Source organism: Amblyraja radiata, chromosome 2 (assembly GCF_010909765.2).
Source record: "Amblyraja radiata isolate CabotCenter1 chromosome 2, sAmbRad1.1.pri, whole genome shotgun sequence".
Taxonomy (NCBI): domain Eukaryota; kingdom Metazoa; phylum Chordata; class Chondrichthyes; order Rajiformes; family Rajidae; genus Amblyraja; species Amblyraja radiata.
Genome location: NC_045957.1, coordinates 100,471,997 through 100,494,689, shown reverse-complemented (window position 1 = coordinate 100,494,689; position 22,693 = coordinate 100,471,997). Strand labels below are relative to the sequence as shown.

Below are 22,693 nucleotides of genomic sequence, written 5' to 3'. Positions count from 1 at the left end.
GTATACAGGTACACTGAACTTGCTAGTACCTATGAGATGAAAGATCGTTTCTTCATTGTTATTTAATAGTCTCTCAAGAGATTGCTGATGGCTCATTAGCAGCCAATAGAATGGATATTTCCCTTTCATCATACAGCAAGAGGTTTTCATAGTGCGTGTTCAGAAGTTATAACATTTGGTTAAATATGTCTGGATATTTGCAGATAGAATTCTGAACAAGGTTGCATGAGTTATTGTCTAACTCTAAGCCAATTGGGACTATGGTCTGATTAAGAGCAATGGCCATGTATGCAAGTTAGCATCATGGTATTAATAACCCATGTTTTCTACCATTTATGGTTTATCTGTTTAAGTGTTTCACACACAGATTAGGTTACTGCATGAAACCACAAAGCTTTGAAGTCTTCGCGTCATTAAACGAGAACTTACCGTTTGAAGTTTGATCTTTTTTTATGAGAAGTTGAAGTGAGGGAATACGTGCCCTCCACTCCCAACCCCGATTCTCATGAAAGATCATCCGGTAACTCTAGTCTCGTTAGTCTTTCTATAGTTTAAGTTCTGCAACTGGTCTGTGGTTTCATACAGTTACTCTGAAGATTGACGCGCCTGCGGGCTGGCGGGCTCTTCACGTATTCCCTCATTTCAACTTCTCATAAAATAAAGATCAAACTTCAAACGGTAAGTTCTCGTTTAATCTTTCTATTTCTATTTTCTCCAGAAATTCTTCTTTGGAAGGACAACTTATTATCTTTGCTCCTAAATAAGTTCAGAAGTGATAGAAGACGAATTAAGCCATTCGGCCCATCAAGTCTATTCCACCTTTCAATCATGGCTGATCTATCTTTCGCTCTTAACCCCATTCTCCTGCCTTCTCCCTTGTCACCGTACTAATCAAGAGTCTATTAATCTCTGCCTTAAAAAATATCCATTAACGGCCTCTGATAGGAACAATCCAAGTAAAATTAGCATTTTCATTATAAAGAAAGCAAATATATGATTGTAAAGTGATTGTGGTAGTGATACTTAAAGAGCATAGAACATAAAACAGTATAGCACAGGAATGTTTGTGCCAAACATGATGCCGTTAAACTGATCTCATCTGCCTTTACATGATCGATATCCTTCTATTCCCTGTACTTCCATGTGCCAATCTAAAAGCCACTATCGTATCTGCCTCCACCACCAACTCTGGTAATACGTTCCAGGCCCCCACCATGTAAAAACCCTGTCCCACACATTTTTGTTAAACTTATCCTATCTATGCCTCTCAGAATTTTATTTACTTCTATCAAGTCTCCCCTCAACCTCTGACATTCTAGAGAAAATAATCCAAGTCTATCTAACCTTTTCCCGTAGCTGAAACCCTCTAATCCATGCAGCTTTAGGTGAACCTCCACTGCACCCTCCCCAAAACCTCCACATCTTTCCTGTAATGGGGCAACTAGAACTTCATGCAATACTCCCAATGTGGCCTAACCACATGAACATAATTTGGTTTTTACTTTAGCATTCTTCAATATAAATTCTGAAACGGACTGATTTTTTTTCTCAATGAATGAGTCGTCAAACAGAATATTCTTTGCTCATCTGCCCAGGAATTGACAAGAGTTATTTTCAATACAAAAATAGTACAGTAGCAATTAATTAGGGAAAGGCTGTAATGACATTTAGGAATTTTGATTGATATTTGTTTCCTCAAGACAAAATCTGATTGAGGGGTTTTATATTTTACCTCATGCGGGATATAGACTGGTGGTAGTTTTTCCAGCATTTCATTTGCTAGACGTTGTACAGTGCTTTCTCTGGTCTCTCCTCCACCACCACCACTGTCCTTAGGTTGGATATTGACTATTGTATTAAGGGTCTCATTGGCCATGTTAGTCTGATAAGTTATATCTGCATTTGAATGAAGTCCAAATACCTAAAAAGATAAAATATTTAAAATACAGTTTTTTTCTTACATTAAATAGTAAAAAGTTTTTGTCCATTCATGTTAAAACATGGCAATAGATATTTTTACCATGTTTGGTTGAAGTTGAAATGAGTGGTATAAAATGTCTAGCTCTAAAAATGTAATGTCATTTTCCCTATTACAGATGATGAAATATGCATGTTGAAATATGATATATGCAATGACAGAAAATGTTAGTGACAACATCTGTAGATAGATGTTCTCAGAGTGTGTCAGGTATTTGACCTTTCAAAGTAATTGGTCTGGGCCTGAAATATTAAATTTGTTTCTTGTTCAACTATACAATACTGCCATACTGTATCAATTAAGTATTTTCACATTTTCCTTTCTATTTTTAGATTTCCAGCATTAAATCTTTTTTGCTTATGTAACCATCTTGCTTAGCTTTGCCCCTTTGCTTTATGAACAACTATTTTTCACACAAAATTGAGCTGCAGCACTATATGCATTATACAGATTTTTTTTAGAAGTGCTGTTTTTACATAAAAATTCTAAACAGGAGTTCCCAGCTTATTAAAAGCTTATTACTTTTCCAGTTGTTAAATCATTAGCCATTTCCATCATCCCCCGGTATTTATTGTGCCTTATAATACTATAATCGATCTCTTGAACAAATGTGTGCATAAAAAGCAGAAATGTAGTTGATTCATGCTAAGAATTAATAGTAATTATGTGTTATTCAAAATGCTGGTTAATGATTTTATCTTAGCAAATTAAATTTTGTATACCTCAGGACTATCAACCAGTGGCAGACTTTCAATGTACTGCAGGATATCTTGAATTGTCTTGCCCTGTGGAATGACATAGCCTTTGTAGAAGCAGAATTTATCTGAGAACATGATTTCCCCAAACCAGACAGTCGCAAATGTGTTGAGTAGATGCTTATCCAGATCATCTGTCACTCGTCCACCATACTGTACTTCCCCCAGCATGTAGCGCATGCAGCTCCAGTTCACACCGCGTTTAATGTCCATTTCATCCAAGTGATTCTGTACAAACTGAACACTGGCAGTAAAATCCGCTTGATTAAATTCATACGGAATGTTCCATCCAAGAGGACCAAACTTGCGTCTTTCCTGTAAAGTTAGTTGGAAATAAAGAACATAGAATCAAAAGAACATTGCATATAGTGTTTCACATGATTTTAAGGTGTCTTGAAGCACTAGGAAGGACTTTTGAATTTTTGGTGTATTGTCATTGCAGTAATGTAGATAAGTAACCAGCTACAATGTGATATTGGCCAAGTAATTCATACTGTGATGATATTAACTGAATAATAAGTAAGAAACCGGAAATGTTTTGATCTGTTCCAAAATAAGCCAGAGTATCTTTACATGACAGAATTGGTCAACGTCGGCATGGATTTATGAAGGAGAAATCATGCTTGACTCATTTTCTGGAATTTTTTGAGGATGTAACAAGTAGAATGGATAAGGGGGAGCCAGTGGAGGTGGTGTATCTGGACTTTCAAAAAGTCTTTGATTTTGGTCCCACACAAGAAATTAGTTTGCAAAATTAGAGCACGTGGTATTGGGGGACAGTATTGACATGGATAGAGAACTGGTTGGCAGACAGGAAGCAAAGAGTAGGAATTAACGGGTCCTTTTCAGAATGGCAGGCAGTGACTAGTGGGGTGCTGCAAGGCTTGGTGCTGGGACCACAGTTATTTACAACATATATTAACGATTTAGACAAGGGAATTAAATGTGACATCTCCAAATTTGCGGATGGCACAAAGCTGAATGGCAGTGTGAGCTGCGAGGAGGATGGTATGAGGCTTCAGGGTGACTTGGACAGGTTGGATGAGTGGGCAGATGCAGTATAATGTGACAAGAACAATGGCAGATTATTATCTGAATGGTGTCAGATTAGGAAAAGGGGATGTGCAACAAGGCCTGGGTGTGCTTGTACATCAGTCACTGAAAGTAAGCATGCAAGTACAGCAGGCAGTGAAGAAAGCTAATGGCATGTTGGACTTCATTGCAACAGGATTTGTGTTTGGTGCAAAGAGGTCCCACTGCAGTTGTACAGAGCCCTGGTGAGCCACACCTGGAGTATTGTGTGCAATTTTGGTCTCCTAATCTGAGGAAGAAAATTATTGCTATTGAGGGAGTGCAGCGTAGGTTCACCAGGTTAATTCCCAGGAACGCGGGATTGACATATGATGAAAGAATGTGTCGACTGGGCTTGTATTCACTGGAATTTAGAAGGATAAGAGGGGATCTTATAGAAACATATAAAATTCTTAACGTATTGGTCACTCTAGATGCAAGAAATATGTTCCCAATGTTGGGGGAGTCCAGAACCAGGGGTCACATTTTAAGAATAATGGGTAGACCATTTAGGAGATGAGGAAACATTTTTTTCACCCAGAAAGTTGAGAATCTGTTGAAGTCTCTGCCACAGAAGGCAGTGGTGGCCAATTGACTGGATGTTTTCAAGAGTTAGATTTAGCTCTTGGGTTAAAGGAATCAAGGGATATGGGGAAAAAGCGGGAACGGGGTACTGATTTTAAATGATCAGCCATGATCATATTGAATGGCAGTGCTGGCTCGAAGGGCTGAATGGCCAACTCCTGCACCTATTTTTCTATGTTTCTACATCCATCTGAGAGGACAAGCAAGGCATTCAGGAATCAATGAAAGCAATTACAGTTTTTATTTTTCACGTTTTATATATCAGCTCTTCCACGAGTGTCCTTTTGGTGAGAAGTAAGAACATTTAATTATACTTAAAAAACAAATGGGTTTAGGCTTAGGTTTTACTGCTGTCACATGTTTCGACATGTCGTGAAAAGCTTTGTTTTGCATGCTACTGAAACACATTCGATATACTACATCTACTGCAAATACAATCCATTCAAACTCAAGTAATATAGATAAAGAAAGCAGAAGATATTTCTCTGAATAGACCAGTTCCATGGACCAAAAGACAGCACACTGGGTGCCAATAACACAATGCCAAAAGCTATATATAGCACAATGCTATATGCCTATCATTCGGATGCACTTGCAACACTCTGTTGAAATCAATCATTGCTTGGGGTCACATTCACTTGATTAATTCCATCATCAAGCAATGCCTTTTATTATGAAATATATGTTTTAGTCCTGCAGTAGTTTTCAGTTAAAATAACTGTACATTGTTGGTCTAACAATGGTGCAAGCTGATGAACATATTTTGCAGAAACAAATAACTGTAGATGCTGGTTAATACACAAAAGGATGTAAAGTGCTGGAATAACTGCAGGTCAGGCATCATCTCTGGAGAACACAGATAGGTGATGATTTGGGTTGAGATTGGGGTTGAGACTTCAGAGATTTTGCAACCAAATTTGCAATTATTATGCAAATTGGCCAATACTATCAGAATTGCCATTATACACCGCTTTGCTTTGCAAAATATCAGTTATATCTCACAGTTATCCTTCCAATCATTTGCCATAATTTCATGATTTTTTATTACAGGTAAACTTCACAGGTATGTAAGTATCCATTTAACAATAATTGCCAAATGCAAAGTTATTCCATCAGTTCCATTAGAAAGGAAATGATTAGCGGGGGGAAGAACAAAAGGAAGAGGTGGAGCCAGTGCACTGAGGGAGAGCTGAGAAGGGGAAGAGAAAGTAGAAACTACCTGAAATTGGAGAAGTCAATGTTCATACCGCTGGGGTGCAAACTGCCCAAGCGAAATATAAGGTGCTGCTCCTCCAATTTACGGTGGTCCTCACTGTGGCCATGGAGGAGACCCAGGACAGTAAGGTCGGATTCGGAATGGGGAGTTGAATTGCTGAGTCACCAGGAGATCAGGTTGGCTATTGCGAACCGAGCGGAGGTGTTCGGCGAAGCGATCGCCAAGCCTACGCTTGGTCTCACCGATGTAGAGCAGCTGACATCTAGAGCAGCGGATGCAATAGATGAGGTTGGAAGAGGTGCAGGTGAACCTCTGCCGCACCTGGAAAGACTGCTTGGGTCCTTGAATGGAGTCAAGGGGGGAGGTAAAGCGACAAGTGTAGCATCTCCAGCGGTTGCAAGGGAAGGTGCCAGGAGAGGGGGTGGTTTGGGTCGGAAGGGACGAAATGACGAGGGAGTTATGGAGCGGTCTCTGCGGAAAGCCAGACAGGGGGAGGAGATGGGAAGATGTGGCAAGTGGTGGGATCACGTTGGAGGTGGCGAAAATGTCGGAGGATTATTTGCTTTCTCGGGACTTGCCTGTGCCTCCATCTTGTACCTCATGGTTTCCAGGTCCAGTTCCCTACCTCCCAGATCGGACCCAAACCGGACTATAGATACCGACTGGCTATCTGGCGCCTTACATAGCAATTCTCCTTCCGTGCGCTACGATCTACTCTGGCTGCGTGCGCCGGCACCAGCAGGACCTCGCTTTGACTCTCCCGAAACTTCGAGCCTCACTCGCCCAGACCTGCAACGGACCCCAACTCTACTTCATCCTACGGCAGATCCACGACTTCAACAAATGATTCCTGGCCCACCTGACTCTCCGCGACTCGACCGCCTGCAGGCCCCGGGCCCCAACGCTCGCCTGCGCCACCTGCCCGAGTACCGCTACACCATCTTGGCTCAGCACTTCCCCTCCCATTCCGAATCCGACCTTTCTGTCCTGGGCCTCCTCTATGGCCAGAGTGAGGACCACCGTAAATTGGAGGAGCAACACCTCATATTTCGCTTGGGCAGTTTGCACCCCAGCAGTATGAACATTGACTTCTCTAATTTCAGGTAGTCCCTACTTTCTCCTCCCCTTCTCAGCTCTCCCTCAGCCCAATGGCTCCACCTCTTCCTTCCTTCTTTCCACTACCCCCCCCCCCCCCACCCTCACATCAGTCTGAAGAAGGGTTTTGACCCGAAACGTTGTGCATTTCCTACGCTCCACAGATGCTGCCTCACCCGCTGACTTTCTCCAGCATTTTTGTCTACCTTCGATTTTCCAGCATCTGCAGTTCCTTCTTAAACATAATAGGAAGCAGATTCATTTTATTGTGCTAATAGTAAAGATTCAAAATTCACAAATTATAGGCAATTACAGTCTTTGTAGAAATACATTTCTTAGAAAATTCAATATAGCTGCTGAGAAGGCGACAGTCACAAATAATCTTTAGGGAGGAGTAACCATAATGTGATTGCATTTTAAATTGACTTTGATACTGATGTTCTTCACTCCGATATTGTTCAATCTTGAAACTAAAAGAAAACTACAGAAGCATGGCTACAGTTGAACAGAAAAATACACTGCAAAATATGATGGACAGGCAAAGGCCTGGATAGAAAATGGACAATTTGGAGAAAAATATTCCTTTAAGATTAGCCCATCCATGGGCAACAATAGAAATTAAAATTGCTATAACTACAAGGAAACAGCTTATAAAAGTACCAGAAATAAAAACAGGCCTAAGCTTCGGGAGAATTCTAGAATTCAGCAAAGAAGTGACAAGAAATAGATAAAGAAAACGAAGATGAAAGGGGAGTAAACTAGCAAGAAAATAAAAAGTGAACTCCAGGAACTTCAATAGGTATTGTATGTATAAAGACTAGTGAGAAGATGTGGGTCCCTTACAGACATATATCAGATAATTTATAATCGCAAATAAGGAAATGCCAGCAAAATAAACAACTACTGAATCTGTGTTGAAGACACAGTCTTCCATGAGGATGAGGAACTTTAAATAAAAAGTACTCAGGAAGTTGCTGTGACCAATAGCTAATAAATTCCAAGAACAAAGGGACCTTTGTACGCAAGTCCAAAGATCTGTGGTGGCAGCGCATATACTGTAGATAGGATCATAAAGAAGGCGTACAGATTGCATTAGACAAGACATACAATACAAGTGCAGGAAGGTAGACCCAAAATGCTGCAATAACTCAGCGGGTGAGGCAGCATCTCTGGAGAGAAGGAAAGGGCGACGTTTCGGGTAGAGACCTTTCTTCAGTCTGAAGGCGCTCGACCCAAAATGTCACCCATTCCTGCTCTCCAGAGATGCTGCCTCACCCGCTGAGTTACTCCAGCATTTTGTGTCTACCTTCGATTTAAACCAGCATCTGCAGTTCTTTCTTGCACATGTGCAGGGAGGTCTTGTACAGCTGGTTATCAAAGGACACAAAGTATTCGAGTAACTCATCGGACAGGCACTGGAGAACATGAAAAGGTGACTTTTTGGGTCTGGAACCTTCTTCACACATTAACTGTACATTGGTCTCAGCTGGAAAATAATTCTGATCACCACAATGCAGGAAGTATCTGATTGCATTGGAGAGGGTTTAAAGGAGATTCACTAGGAGTTTGCTGGGAATGGAATATTTCAATTATGAGGCTGGATTTGCTTTCCTTGGAGCAGAAGAGGCGGAGGGAGGACCTGATGGAGATGTACAAAATTCAAGATATTTTGCAATTGTTCCTGTGGGTTAGAAGATGGCAAAAGTAAACCGACAACTTAAGAAAGAAGCTATAGAAAAACAGGGAACGTCTATCTTGTTAAGTTAACCCATCACGGGGCAAATTCTGGATCTAGAATGCAAAGTGTAATAACAGAACACATTGGAAAAAATAATAACATTAAAAACAATGAACTAGAAAATACAGCACAAGAATCAGCCCTCCATGTCAAAGCTGATTATAATGTCAATCCAAGCTAATCCATCATGCTGCACAAGGTCCATATTCCTTTTTTTCCCAGACCTATTCATATGTCTGTCGAAATGCTTATTGAACATCATTTATAGAGTCAGAGAGCGATACAGTGTGGAAACAGGCCCTTCAGCCCAACTGGGACACACCGGCCAACATGCCGCAGCTACACAGGTCCCACCTGCCTGTGTTTGGTCCATATCCCTCCAAACCTGTTCTATCCATGTACCTGTCTAACTGTTTCTTAAACATTGGGATAGTCCCAGCCTCAACTACCCCCTTTGGCAGCTTGTTCCATACACCCACCATTCTTTGTGAAAAAGTTACCCCTCAGATTCCTATTAAATCTTTTCAGTTTCACCTAGAACCTATGTTCTCTGGTCCTCGGTTTCCCTACTCAGGGCAAGATATTCCATGTCTCTACCCGATCTATGATCTTATACACTATAAGATCACCCCTCATTCTTCTGCGCTCCAAGAAATAGAGACCCAGCCTCTCAACCTCTCCCTATAGCTCAGACCCTCTAATCCTGGCAACATCCTCGTAAAACTTCTCTGAACCCTTTCAAGCTTGATAATACTGTTTCTTTCCTATAACATGGTGCCCAGAACTGAACACAATATTCTAAATGCAGTCTCAGCAACGTCTTATACAACTGCAACATAACCTCCCAACTTCTATACTCAATACTCTGACTGATGAAGGCCAATGTACCAAAAGCCTTTTTGACCACCTTATCTACCTGCGACTGCACTCCTAGATCCCTCTGTTCTACAACACTACCCAGAGGCCTACCATTCACTGTGTAGGTCCTGCCATTGTTAGACGTCCCAAAATGCAACACCTCACATTTTTCTGTATTAAATTCCATCAACCATTCCTCAGCCCACCAGGCCAATCGATCAAGATTCTGCTGCAATCTTTCGCAACCTTCACGATATGCAAAATCACCCACTTTTGTATCATCAGCAAACTTGCTAATATTGCCATGTATGTTCTCATCCATTCCTTTGACCATTTCCCCCTGAAAGGGTACAAGATCAAGGTCTGTAACCTTAGGTAATCTTTATACTTTCCACACCGCTAATGTTGGTGTCATCTGCAAACTTATGAAACATGTCACCAATATTCTCTTCCAAATCATTAATATAGATCACAAACAACAGAAGATCCAGTACTGATTCCCTGGAAATACCACTGGTCACAGGCCACCAATCTAAATACAACCCTCCACTCCCACCCTCGAACTGCTTTTATCAAGCCAATTTTGTTTCCAATTGGCTTACTCATCCTGGTTTGCATGTGATTGCACCTTCTGTCCAGTCTACCATGCATGACCTCAAAACCCTTGCTAAAGGTCCATGTAGACACGATAGTCCCCACCCGACTGGAATTGGGGCTCAACACCCCCCTGTGTGCCTGGGTCCTGGACTTTCTCACTACCAGGCCCCAGGTGGTCAAGATGGGGGGAAATACATCGAAATCCCTCATCCTGAGCAGAGGATCCCCCCAGGGTTGCGTCATCAGCCCCCTACTGTACTCCCTGTATACACATGACTGTGTGGCTAGGTTCAGCTCCAACTTGATAATCAAGTTTGCTGATGACACTGTGGTGGTGGGCCTGATCTCAGACAACGATGAGAAGGACTACCGGGAGGAGGTGGCTGATCTGGCTCTCTGGTGTCAGGACAACAGCCTCCTCTTGAACATCAAAAAAACGAAGGAGCTGATCGTGGACTTTAGGAGGGCACATCATCCGAGGACATACACACCATTGAGGATAAATGGGGATACTGTGGATAGGGTGAGCTGCTTTAAATACCTGGGAGTCCACATCTTTGAGGATATGACATGGACATCACACGCTGCAGCACTGGTGAGTAAGGCAAGACAGCGCCTTTACCACCTCAGGCAATTGAGGAAATTCAGAGTGTCTCTGAGGATCCTCCAGTGCTTCTACTCAGCGGCTGTGGAAAGCATCTTGTCCGGAAATATCATGATTTGGTTTGGGAACTGCTCTGCCCAGGACAAGAAAGCTCTGCAGAGAGTAGTGCATTCGGCCGAACGCACTATGGGAACTTCACTCGCCCCTCTGCAGGAACTATACATCAGAAGGTGTAACTCCAGAGCCAATAAGATCATGGGAGACCCCTTCCACCCCTGCAACGGACTGTTCCAGCTGCTACGGTCAGGCAAACACCTCCGTTGCCATGCTGTGAGAACGGAGAGGTTGAGAAGGAGTTTCTTCCCAGAGGCCATTTCGACTGTAAACTCCTACCTCACCAGGGACTAACTTTACTGTGCCATTCTACTGTTTTTTTTAAATTGCTCTTTTTTTCCCCTTTTTCCTTCTTCCCACAATATGTAATATGTAAAAGAATATGTGATTCTGTTCCATTCTGTTTGTAGTTTGGTGTTTGTTTGTTTTTTGCACAAAGTCTGCGAACATTGCCACTTTTCATTTCACTGCGCATCTCATATGTGTATGTGACGAATAAACTTGACTTGACTTGATGTAGACAATGCCTACTGCCTGCCCTCATCAATCCTCTTGGTTACTTCTGTCAAATTTGTGAGATTATTTCTCATTTACAAAGCCATGCCGACTCTGTAGTGGGGCAAGTTAGGCTTCAACAGCACAAAATAAAGAGTCTTGAAAGAGTAAGTCGGGAGAAAAAGTTAGCTTTGATAAATGATTGGTAATCAGAAGTCATGGATTTTAAATAATTGCCGAACAAACTAATGGACCCACAAAGAGATTTGCTTCCATACAAGGTTGTGAAGGCTATATTGACTAAAAGGTGGAGAGTAGATTCCATTCAGATTAATGGAAAGATTGGTAGTAGGACTAAATTGACCAGCTCCTTCAGAGGGCCAGATCAACCCAAAGGGCCAAATGGCTTCCTTCTGTGCTGTAATATTCTATAATTATATGTTTATATGTTGGCATTTGTCTTACAGTTTGAGCCAAGAATATTTTATACTTGGAATATGCTATTAGTTTCTCAGGGTTCAGAGGCATATTTACATCAAAATTGAATTTCATCTTTTTAAATGCTTTAAAACACCTAGCATCCGTGTTAAATTGGGTTTTCCCAAATTATTCCTTAAATTGGTTAAAAACAAGTGTGCGACACTATTAGCTTTGCTTCCAACTCAAATAAAGTATTGTATCATGACTTGCACACGTCCTGACAGGAGCAGTGTTACTGTAAAGCGGCCTTTTCACGGGGCGACTTGACGCAAGAGTTAACCGGAGTTTAACATCGTGGGAACCTCGTGCGATAACAGTGCGACATTCGTGGACCACCGTGGACCACCGTAGCGCTAACGGCAGGTCATCGTGTAACTTGGTCACTCGGGAGAAAATTCAAGAAAGTTTGAATTTCTCCAAGATTGACTTGTACACTTGTGGTTGAATATTGCAACATTATATGAACGTAGTGGCCAGTGCGATATCCGTAATAACTCTTGCGGGTACCGTGGGAACTCCTGCGAACGGTGAACCCGGAAGCTGGACAGAGGGGACAGAAGGTGAGTACAAATTATCTTATGTGGGATTGACTTTAAAAAATAAATAAAAATAAAGATTTGCATCCGCATATGGACATCAACTTATTCATGAGTTATGTTAATGAGATTCAAGAAAATAACTATAATCTTTAAAAGGGACTTTAAAAGGGACTTTACTGAAAGGTTACGCATTTTTATGGTCCGTGAGAAATTTTTCACATGTACTTCTTTGAGAGATACAGGTCGGAGTCCTCGGGTCCAGGGGTCCGGAATGCTACCAATCAATGTTGTACAGAGACCCGTGTAAGGAGTGAACTGCACATGCTGGTTTAAACCGAAGACAGACACAAAAAGCTGGAGTAACTCAGCGAGTCAAGCAGCATCTCTGGAGAAAAAAAGCTGATGTTTCGGGACGAGACACATCTTCAGACTCAATTCCGATTAGGCTGTCTGAAGAAGGGTTCCGGTGTTGGGGGAGTCCAGAACCAGGGTCCCAGTTTTACAGTCTACCGTGGGAACTCTTTAACTCAGTAAAGTAAAGTAGCCTTTATTGTCATATCAGCGCACAGGCAGCAGTTGACTGTTGCTCTATTCAGTTTCCCAGGGGGTCGGGACGGGACTGGAGTTGGGAGAGAAAGGTGGGGGAGTCGAGGGAGAGGAGGGGGAGACAGATGGGGGTGTCTTCATTTACTGACGGCGGGTGTCTGTCACTGAAACAGGCAGGTGAGATTTCACATCCACCTTGTGTGTGCCTCTCTCTCTCTCTCTCCCTCCCTCTTACACAGGCTGAGAGACTCTGCCTCTGTGAGTGTACGTCTTTTTCTCCCCCTCTCCCACACACAGTAAGACCGAGGTACTGTGCTCAGTCCATCTGTGTCTCCCACATACACAGTTAAATATGTCTCCAAATGAGCCAATTCAACCAAGGGAGGATATATATAGTGTGTGAAAAAAAAAGTTACATCATTTGTGTCACGTGTAGTTCACGATGTTCATTCAAGATTTAACGGGAAAGCTCGGGAAACGGACAAGTCACTCGCACAAATAGCAGAAATGCCGAGTACCGTGGGAACTCTTTATCTACTGCCGTTATATCGTGCGAGACTCGTGCTGGACCACGACCTCGTCACTCTGGTGACATCTTGCGTCAACTCGCCCCGTGAAAAGGCCGCTTAATGCTGCTTCTGCAATATTGCTGTGCAACATTCAGAAAAAAAAAATATTCGCAGGTACAACTCCCATATCAGCCAAACACCATGGGGGAAAGGGTGACTGCAGGGGAGAGGGTTTTAGAAACTGTGCATTTCAGTATTTATGGACTAGTCACGCCGAGCCATATAGTAGTGCTACCTCCTAGAGGATAATCATTCAACCAAGCATGTTCTCATTGGTTACATTCATCAAAGAGTACCAGATGGATTCACCTGATGGATTTGCATGAACTGTTGCCAATGGCTGGTTTAGTTACTGGGAGGCAAGGGACTGTGGTGTTCTGACTTCCATTGTAAATGGGTAGTAATTATAAAAAGTGTTGTAAAATTGATTTAATTTGATCTTAAATATTTAAATTTGTACATTACAATTGGAAATTTGCCTCAAATTAAGTTGTAATAAACTAGAAGAGAGATGTACCTGCACAGTTGTATGAAGAAAGGCCACCGCATATAATAAAGGTTTCCACTGTGGCATATTGCTGACATCCAGCTGTTCCTGGCTAATGCTGCTAAAAGTACGCTTCAGACCAGCTTTCATACCTACACGTTGAGAGAGAGAGAAATTATTATTGTAAACCTCTGCTTAGTAATTCAAGGAATGCGTGAGGATTTATGATCTAAATCCAATGTCAATCAGAAGAAAACTGAACTAAATAACTCAGTTGATTAGGGACTGACAAAGACAGTACATTTCACATAATTATTTCTAAATTATTTGTTTTTAAACTAATTATAATGGGGTTCTCACAATAATAGTCAAAAATTGAAAATGACAAGAGTAATAACAAACAATATTTCATCATATTTGCTTTCAGTGAAATGTAACTGAGTTTAAATTTATATTATGATGTGTATCTTTGTAGGCCTCTTAATAGATTGCCTGGTTTTGCTGAATAACAAAATTGCCCTGGCAAATGCTATATATGAAGACAGGATGATGTAATATCATTTACCTTTGGTGTAATTGTTATTAAAGGTGCAATATAAATACATTGGTCATCATAGAAACAGAATAAATCCTGGAATCATAAACCTTTAGTGCATTTCATGTCATGTACTCATGTGAATGAAATCATCGCAGCATGTGTTATATACATGGTTTTCCAAGATTTAAGTATGATAAAGCAAAATCTTGTATGACGAGTGTAAAAATTATCAGCAGCTTGTTGAACACCATTCCTGATATTCAGTTCCACTGAACAAACACTGAGCGTTGAGTATAATGAATGGCTGATAATCTGGCATCCATTTAGCATAAGGATGATAGACAAAAACCTACCCTAATAACTGTATATTGTTTCAATCACTGCGTTCCTTTGGGGGAGGGGAGTGGAATGCTCTATGCCAAAGGGCGAGATGTGCCAAGACGTTTGTATGCAGATATCTATATCTATTAAAGGTCTCATCTTGTATGTATGTATACGTGTTTGTGTCATCTGTCTTTCTACTTTTGTCAAAACGGCACACGTTAGCGCAGTAATTTTCACACATTAGACAATAGACAATAGGTGCAGGAGTAGGCCATTTGGCCCTTCGAGCCAGCACCGCCATTCAATGTGATCATGGCTGATCATCCCCAATCAGTACCTCGTTCCTGCCTTCTCCCCATATTCCCTGACTCCGCTATCTTTAAGGCCCTATCTATTTTTCTCTTAAAAGTATCCAGAGAACCAGCCTCCACCGCCCTCTGAGGCAGAGAATTCCACAGACTCACAACTCTCTGTGTGAAAAAATGTTTCCTCGTCTCCGTTCTAAATGGCTTACCCCTTATTCTTAAACTGTGGCCCCTTGTTCTGGACTCCCCCAACATCGGGAACATATTTCCTGCCTCTAGCATGTCCAAACCCTTAATAATCTTATATGTTTCAATAAGATCGCCTCTCATCATTATTAATCCTATTAACCCCGTCGACAAAATAAACTGCTTCACTTCCAATTACATGCTATATTTCACAAGTTACAGCGTTTTAAAAATAGCGAAAACCAACTTTTTAAACAGAAAACCTCCTTCAACCCGCTTCGAGTGACGTCAGAAAGGGGAGTGAGCGGCCACCAGCTTCCAGTGACGTCAGGGGCAGGGCCGATTTTAAATTAACGTTCCGCTTTTTCCGACCCGGCATCGAGACCGTGGTGGTGAAGGAGACATCGAGACCGCAGTGGTGAGGCCTTGCGACGATGGGGCCGCGGTGGCGACGAGGCCTCGCGACGATGGAGCAGCGGCGGCAGAAGGGGAAAGGAGAGATGATGGAGGGATTGGGGGAGGGGAGGAGGAGAGGGGAAAGATCCTGGGGAGGTGAGGAGGGAGAGTGGGGGGGATTGAGGGAGAGGAGGGGGTAGGGAGAGTAGTTGCCACATCTACACTCTTGACCTCTCCCTCTCTACCCTCCCTCCCCCTCTCTATCCCCTCCCTCTCTACCCTCACTCCCACCCTCTCTACCCCCTCCCTCGCCTTCTACCTCTCTACCCCCCTTCCTCTCTCTGGGGGAACGGGTAAGTGGTGGAATATTGCATTGGGGGAGCAGACCCAACGGGTCTGCATGGGTCTAGTAAATATATAAAAATCAAGTACAATTCAGTCTTTCATATCGGTCACATTCAAACATTTACCTAGTTTTCCCCAAGTGAAATTGTGTGCTCCACTTCGGAGAATATTATGAAAATTTCTCTCATCAATCAATCAGACATGCTGAAGTTCACAATCACATTATTTCTAGCTGCTCATTCATCACTTTATAACTTAAAAGACTGACCTCTCCCATCACCAGAGGAGTGTTGGAGCAAGCAATCTGCCTACCTCCCTAATCCAGATGCGACCATCATCTAAAATGTGAGTTGGGGCTCATTATCTAAACAGATGAGGCTCTATTGAAATTGCTGCCATCAAGAACTCCTACATTATCAAAGAGAAATTAGAACTGAGGACTGATCATCTTTACAAGATTGATTAATTTAGTCTGGTTTAATTAAGTTTAGTTTAGTTTATTTGGTCAAGTGTACTGAGGTACAGTGAAAAGCTTTTTGTTGCAGTCAGCGGAATGACTATAATTGCTTACAATTGAGTCATCCACAGTGTACAGATACATGATAAAGGGAATAACATGTAGTGCAAGATAAAGTCCAGTAAAGTCAAAGTAAGGGGGTTGTCCCACTGCGACGACCTAATTGGCGAGTTTAGAAGAGTTTGCCCTCAACTCATACTCGCAGCATGGTCGACACGAGGTCCTAGGAAATCTTTGTAACTCTCCTTCATGCTCGAGAGTACTCCCCGCGTACTCGAGGCCTCAGCTAGGTCGCGGCGTATTTTTAAACATGCTGAAAAATGCCCGCGAGTAAAAAAAGGTCGCCATGGAAAAAATCGATAATTTCTAGCTTTTTTCAATGAGGGAGGGAAGGGAACCCTGAGCCATAGTCTACTGCACCAGCAGAGTTATCAGAGGAACTGGAGAAGATGATGGTGCCAGTTTGCATTCTGGTAGTAGAGTATGGAAAGCATTGGCCTCTTGGAAGTTGAGCTATTCGTGCAAACTCAGGGGCGGTTGGATCAGTTCTTCAATGGAAAGGCATTTAGTATAACTATTAGTAAACTACTCTAATAGACTTGGAATGGGTCTGTCCTGCCAAACATTCTTCATGTGCGAGGAGGAGCAGGGAGGAGGTTGTTCTCGCTCCCCCTCGGAGTGGGTATAGAACCAACAAGAATTTACTTTCAATTTCGTAGTGAATCACTTTTCTGTTCCAGGCAGTGACGTTGCTGACAAGACCCAAGAGCCGAGGAAAGCCGAGAAAGCAGATTTCTGCTTCCATTGAAGTAGATTCCCAATCCCTCATGAGCTCTGCTCTTTGAATCAGCAGCAGACTGGTTCCCAGGGACAGCAGCTTGCCTCACTGCAGGGTGTCAGTGTTGCTCCAAGGGAGCAGACAGCCATGTTCCAAGGTCTAATTGGCAGCTTTATCAGGATTCTGGAGGCTAAAATGGCAATCGTACAATCTAGGGGCCACTAGATGACTGCCTGCTTTGTTGTCTGCCCTGCACCCAAGGGAGTTGAGTTGGCTCTGCAGGAATTGACATCTTGTGCTCTCTCAGGCTGTCAGGATTTTTCAGACACCCTAACCTGCATCCCCAGACCAGTATGTGTGTCACAGGTTGGAGCCTGTTCAAAAGGGCACACGGTCATTATGAACATCCTGACAGTGTATCCATCTCTCAGAGATGAGAACAGAGCCAGCCTTTCAGCAGCTAATGGCGGGCATAGGGGAGAGAGACACTGTGATGCAGCTGTGGGGTTTCTAGTGCTGCACTGAATAACACTGAAGCAACGGGACAACAGTGAATGGATTTTCATTCATTATTTCACAACGTTTTTACACCAAGGTATTTTGTTTCATGATAGCTGTTATTTTTCCATTTGTGCACCTGAGGCTGGGTGAAACCATTAAATAAACTGGGTACACATTTTATTCATGCTTTTCACCCCTCAGTTCCTTGCCCAAGTTAAGTCCGTTTAAGAGACCAGAGATTTTGTTCAGTTGTCACTTAGAAACACTAAACAAATGCCAATGGATGCGAGATACACTCCAATGTCTTAACTGCAAGAGCAGAGCTGCCAGCTCTCACGCATTGAGCGTGAGAATCACGCATTTTGCCCAATTCTCACACTGATCACAAATTTCTCACGCTCTGTCGTGAGAAATTCTGTGATCAACGAGATTTTCAAAACTAATATCAACTGCTTGTGTTCGTGTCTGTTGACAAGACAGCAGCATTCTTATTCTCTGTTATTCTAACTTGTCTGAACCGTCACACACCTCCAAACCATGTCCCCATGCAAATTTACATTGAAAGACACGGACCGGGCAATGAATGAGTGTCATCTAGTGCAGCAAATAAGGCCATGCATGTCCTGCTCCCGGCGGCAATCGGAATTTAACGATTTGCGGGAAGCGGCTGACATGAGCGAGACCGGTGAGCGGCAGGAGAGAGGTACATGGGCCGCGGAACCGGGGGGGGTCCCCACTTTTTTGGCTAGACATGTTTCAATGTCTCCGGCTTTGGATGAGGCGCTGCAGTGCTCTGTACAACCTGGTCGTGGGTGGTGGAGAGTCGGGACAGACGGAGGGATGGAATCAGAAACAGCGGCGGCGGCAGTTGTTCGCTGCAGCGCCGGCCATGGTGCAGCCTCAGTGCAAGAGTCCCGGGCTGTCGGAGGTGTGGGAAGTGTTGCGCCACTGCCGTAAGAGTCTCTGCGCCCAATTCGCCCAGGTGACCGGCATGGACCGGGCTGCAGCTCGGTGCATCCTGGAGGACAACCAGTGGCTGCTGGAAGTAGGTACCAAGCATTGGGTAGAAGCAGTGGAAGACAATGGCCTTCAAATGGGGGTGGTTGGAGAAAGCATCCTGCTTGCCTGCTAGATTTTCACTTACTGTAACTGCAGGAAAAATGTTCCCAATGTTGGGGGAGTTCAGAACCAGGGGTCACAGTTTAAGAATAAGGGGTAGGCCATTTAGGACTGAGATGAGGACAAACTTTTTTTCACCCAGAGAGTTGTGAATCTGTGAAATTCTCTGCTACAGAAGGCAATGGAGGCCAATTCACTGGATGTTTTCAAATTCAAGTGAATACAAGCCCAGTCGATCCATTCTTTCATCATATGTCGGTCCCGCCATTCCGGGAATTAACCTGGTGAACCTATGCTGCACTCCCCCAATAGCTAGAATGTCCTTCCTCAAATTTGGAGATCAAAACTGCAATTAATACTCCAGGTGCAGTCTCACCAGCACAACTGTAGAAGTGCCTCCTTGCTCCTAAATTCAAATCCTCTCGCTATGAAGGCCAACATGCCATTAGCTTTCTTCACTGCCTGCTGTACCTGCATGCTTACTTTCTGTGACTGATGTACAAGGACACCTAGGTCTTGTTGCACCTCCCTTTTTCCTAATCTAACACCAATCCGATAATAATCTGCCTTCTTTTTTTTGCCACCAAAGTGGATAATCTCACATTTATCCACATTATACTGCATCTGCCATGCATCTGCTCACTCACCCAACCTATCCAAGTCATCCTGCAGCCTCATAGCATCCTCCTCGCAGCTCACTCGCGAGGGACAGGAGGGGGGTAAGGAGGGGGGTAGGGAGGGGAGAGGAGTTATGGACAGAGGGAGGGAGTGACTGAGGATAGGGGAAAGGAGAGGGAGGGAGAGGTGAGGGAGGGATTAGGGAGGGTAGGAGGAGAGGGGAAAGAAGAGGGAGGGTGAAGAGGAGGGGGAGGACGTGCTGGGGGATGAGGGGAAATGAGCCGCGCCTGCGCAGTTGGGGGCTATGGGTGAGTGGTGGAATATTGCGTTGGGGGAACTGGTTGCGTTGGGGGCACGGGTGAGTGGTGGAATATTGCATTGGAGAACAGGTTGTGGAGGGTTACCAGGCCTCCCATGTGACAGGGACCCAACGGGTCCCATTTAGTCTAGTCATTGTTTAAAAATAATCAAAGTAGCGTGGAACTAGATACACCTGTTTGAACCACATCACTGCAGCTTCAATGTCATCTTTCTTTCACAGAAGCATTGAGGCCTTCGTGTCCGTCAAACCATGATGTGTGGACTGCAATTCAATGTGCTAATTTAAATGAGGCTACTAACTGGAACAGTGGCTGTTTGTTGAACTGGATCTTGAGAATTATAGAATGGAAACAAGGAACTATAGATGCTGCTTCACAAAAAGAAGTCCTGCTGTTGTCAATCTGTGCTGAATAGCTCTATACCCTTTAATTCTTTCCCCAGGTTCTCATGGCGTTTTTTTTCTTCCATTCTGCTGTATCTGGTGCTCTGTCTGTTCATCCCCCACCCTTTACTATCTCAGGTGGCAATGGCTTCATCTGATGGATATTCCATGTACAGCAGAACAATGCAAAGAATAGTATTCTAGGTGCTGTGCACCATAGAGTTTCATCTGAATGGTGCAAACAATGAAACTGCATTTTCAGCACCCCAATGCTATTCTCCCGAGCTGTTGGTATATACCAGCTGTACCATTGTAACGCCAGTGCGCTTGGAGTTCAGAGCAAAGTAATCAACCATTAAGCAAGGAATAGCTTTTGTTCCAATAAATCCATCCTTAGGATACATATGTTGATAAATATCCTATTGATAAATATTTGTGGTTGTGAATAGAAACTATAATGGCTCGAGTGCAGTCTGTGAATGCCTGAATTTTAAATGAGCTTGCAATGGCAGTAAATACCGATGTTGTGTGCTGAATCATATGGACTGAAGGAATGGAAATCTCTTCTTCTGGGGAAGGGAATGCCAATGGCCTCCCTATTACGATGTCGAGTGGAAGTACAAGATGTGTCAAATGCCAGGAGCTGCGATTTGAAATAATCCTGAGGCCATGAAGTTAACAATGAGATATGGTGGCCGTAGCGGTAGAGTTACTGCCTTACAGCGCCAGTGACCCGGGTTCGATCCTGACTACGGGTGCTGTCTGTATGGAGTTTGTACGTTCTCCCCGTGATCTGCATGGGTTTTCTCCAGGATCTTCGGTTTCCTCCAAAGACGTACAGGTTTGTAGGTTAATTGACTTAGTATAAAATGTAAAATTGGCCCTCGTGTGTAGGATAGTGTTAATGTGCGGAGTTCGCTGGTTGGTGCAGACTCGGTGGACCGAAGGGCCTGTTTCCATGCTGTATCTCTAAACTAAAATGAGGTGACCTCAGGTTTCACTGTAACTACGTACACTGGTGACTCACACATTAGGCTATTCGGATTATAGAAATTCACCTTCCCTGAATTCACAGGTCAGTGCCTAAAAATGAGATAAGGAATAAAAGTCACTCTCAGAGAATTTGTGTTCAAAAGGGAACTGCAGATGCTGGAATATCGAAGGTACACAGAGAATTTGTACACAGAGAGTACCTCAGAGAATTTGTGTCAGGCAAGAGATATAGATGCCTGAAGTCCTCAAATGACCAGGTTCAGGAACAGCTGCCTACCGATATCCAACCTGCACAACCCCAATCTACCTTGAAAACATAATGCTGTTTTTGAGTATGGAATATAAACAAAAGGCTGATTTTTGTGGTGCGGGCATCACCTTTTGTCTTCTCAGATATTCTAGCTTTTAAATAAAAATAAATGTCTTGCAAATGACAAATTACAATCAAAATTATTAGGGCAACTATGATGCTGAAAAACATAACTCGAGATACCAACATCTTGCCTAAGAGTAATCAAGCGTCTTGCGGTAAGATACGTAAAAACAGAAGCAACTTTGCTCCTCTCTGCATTTCAGTTATCACAAATTCTCTGATTTTCAGTTCTGCAATGCTATTGCTTGGTATTGCAGAGATTAATTTCACAGCTAATAAATTTAGATGGAATTCTAAATCTTACTGATTGTACACATCAGCTATTTAGTGCCACAGCTTACTATCAATTTTGCTTAGGAATAAAATGTTCTTCCTTGCAACTGGTAAAGAATGCATTCTTTAATTTTGCCAAGAGATTTAAGTTTTAAATTTAGTATAATACTTTATTTTCCAAGCTTGAAATCAAATGGAAGTGACCTCATCAATTTTATTACCGTCCACCACATTTATTCATACTTTTAAATAAAAAGAAAATGAAATGTGCACACAAGAGACAAGGAACTTTCTTGGAGTTGCTCTATCTTCACCATCAAAACTTCCCAATAGATCCACTGGAAAACCTATTTACATACATAAAAGGGCATCCTGCCACATTGATGATGAAGTCGCTATGGTAGTTACATGAAAATTCCCAACCAATTCCCCTCTTACCTTGAGGGGGCTCATTCGTAAACTTAATAGATGACTGTAATAAATTGATGGGAAACTTTGGATGGACCTCTGTTGTGATCCAGGTTCTACATCCAGCATGCATTGTCTCTGTTGTGGTCAGTGTATCTAAAAGTTCATCCATGAAGTTCAAGCCCAGGTGGCAATTCTGTAAAAGAAGCCAGCCACCATCCTGCATGCTCTGAGTCAACAAACGTCTTGCGTGAACTTCCTGACCCTGGCCCATGGATATGGCCCGACAAGGGACATTCTAAAGAAAACAAAAAGCAAATATATGAAGAAAGATCGGATAGATTCGGATATGAAGAAAGACTGGATAGACTCGGCTTGTACTCGCTAGAATTTAGGAGATTGAGGGGGGATCTTATAGAAACTTACAAAATTCTTAAGGGGTTGGACAGGCTAGATGCAGGAAGATTGTTCCCGATGTTGGGGAAGTCCAGGACAAGGGGTCAGTTTGAGGATAGAGGGGAAATCCTTTAGGACCGAGATGAGAAAAACATTTTTCACACAGAGAGTGGTGAATCTCTGGAACTCTCTG

The 22,693-nt window shown here is 42.9% G+C and overlaps 1 protein-coding gene across 2 annotated transcripts in view; it reads right to left on the bottom strand.

Moving 5' to 3' along the window:
• Positions 1 to 22,693, bottom strand: part of LOC116966099 (dynein heavy chain 5, axonemal-like) — a 350,576-nt gene that overhangs the window by 50,848 nt on the left and 277,035 nt on the right. For both annotated transcript variants that reach the window (XM_033012270.1, XM_033012280.1), the window contains 4 exons: positions 22,135 to 22,402; positions 13,758 to 13,879; positions 2,701 to 3,048; positions 1,733 to 1,921 (listed from right to left, as the gene is read on the bottom strand). In XM_033012270.1, the coding sequence (XP_032868161.1) occupies positions 1,733 to 1,921; positions 2,701 to 3,048; positions 13,758 to 13,879; positions 22,135 to 22,402 (927 nt within the window). The remainder of the gene's footprint in view (positions 1 to 1,732; positions 1,922 to 2,700; positions 3,049 to 13,757; positions 13,880 to 22,134; positions 22,403 to 22,693) is intronic.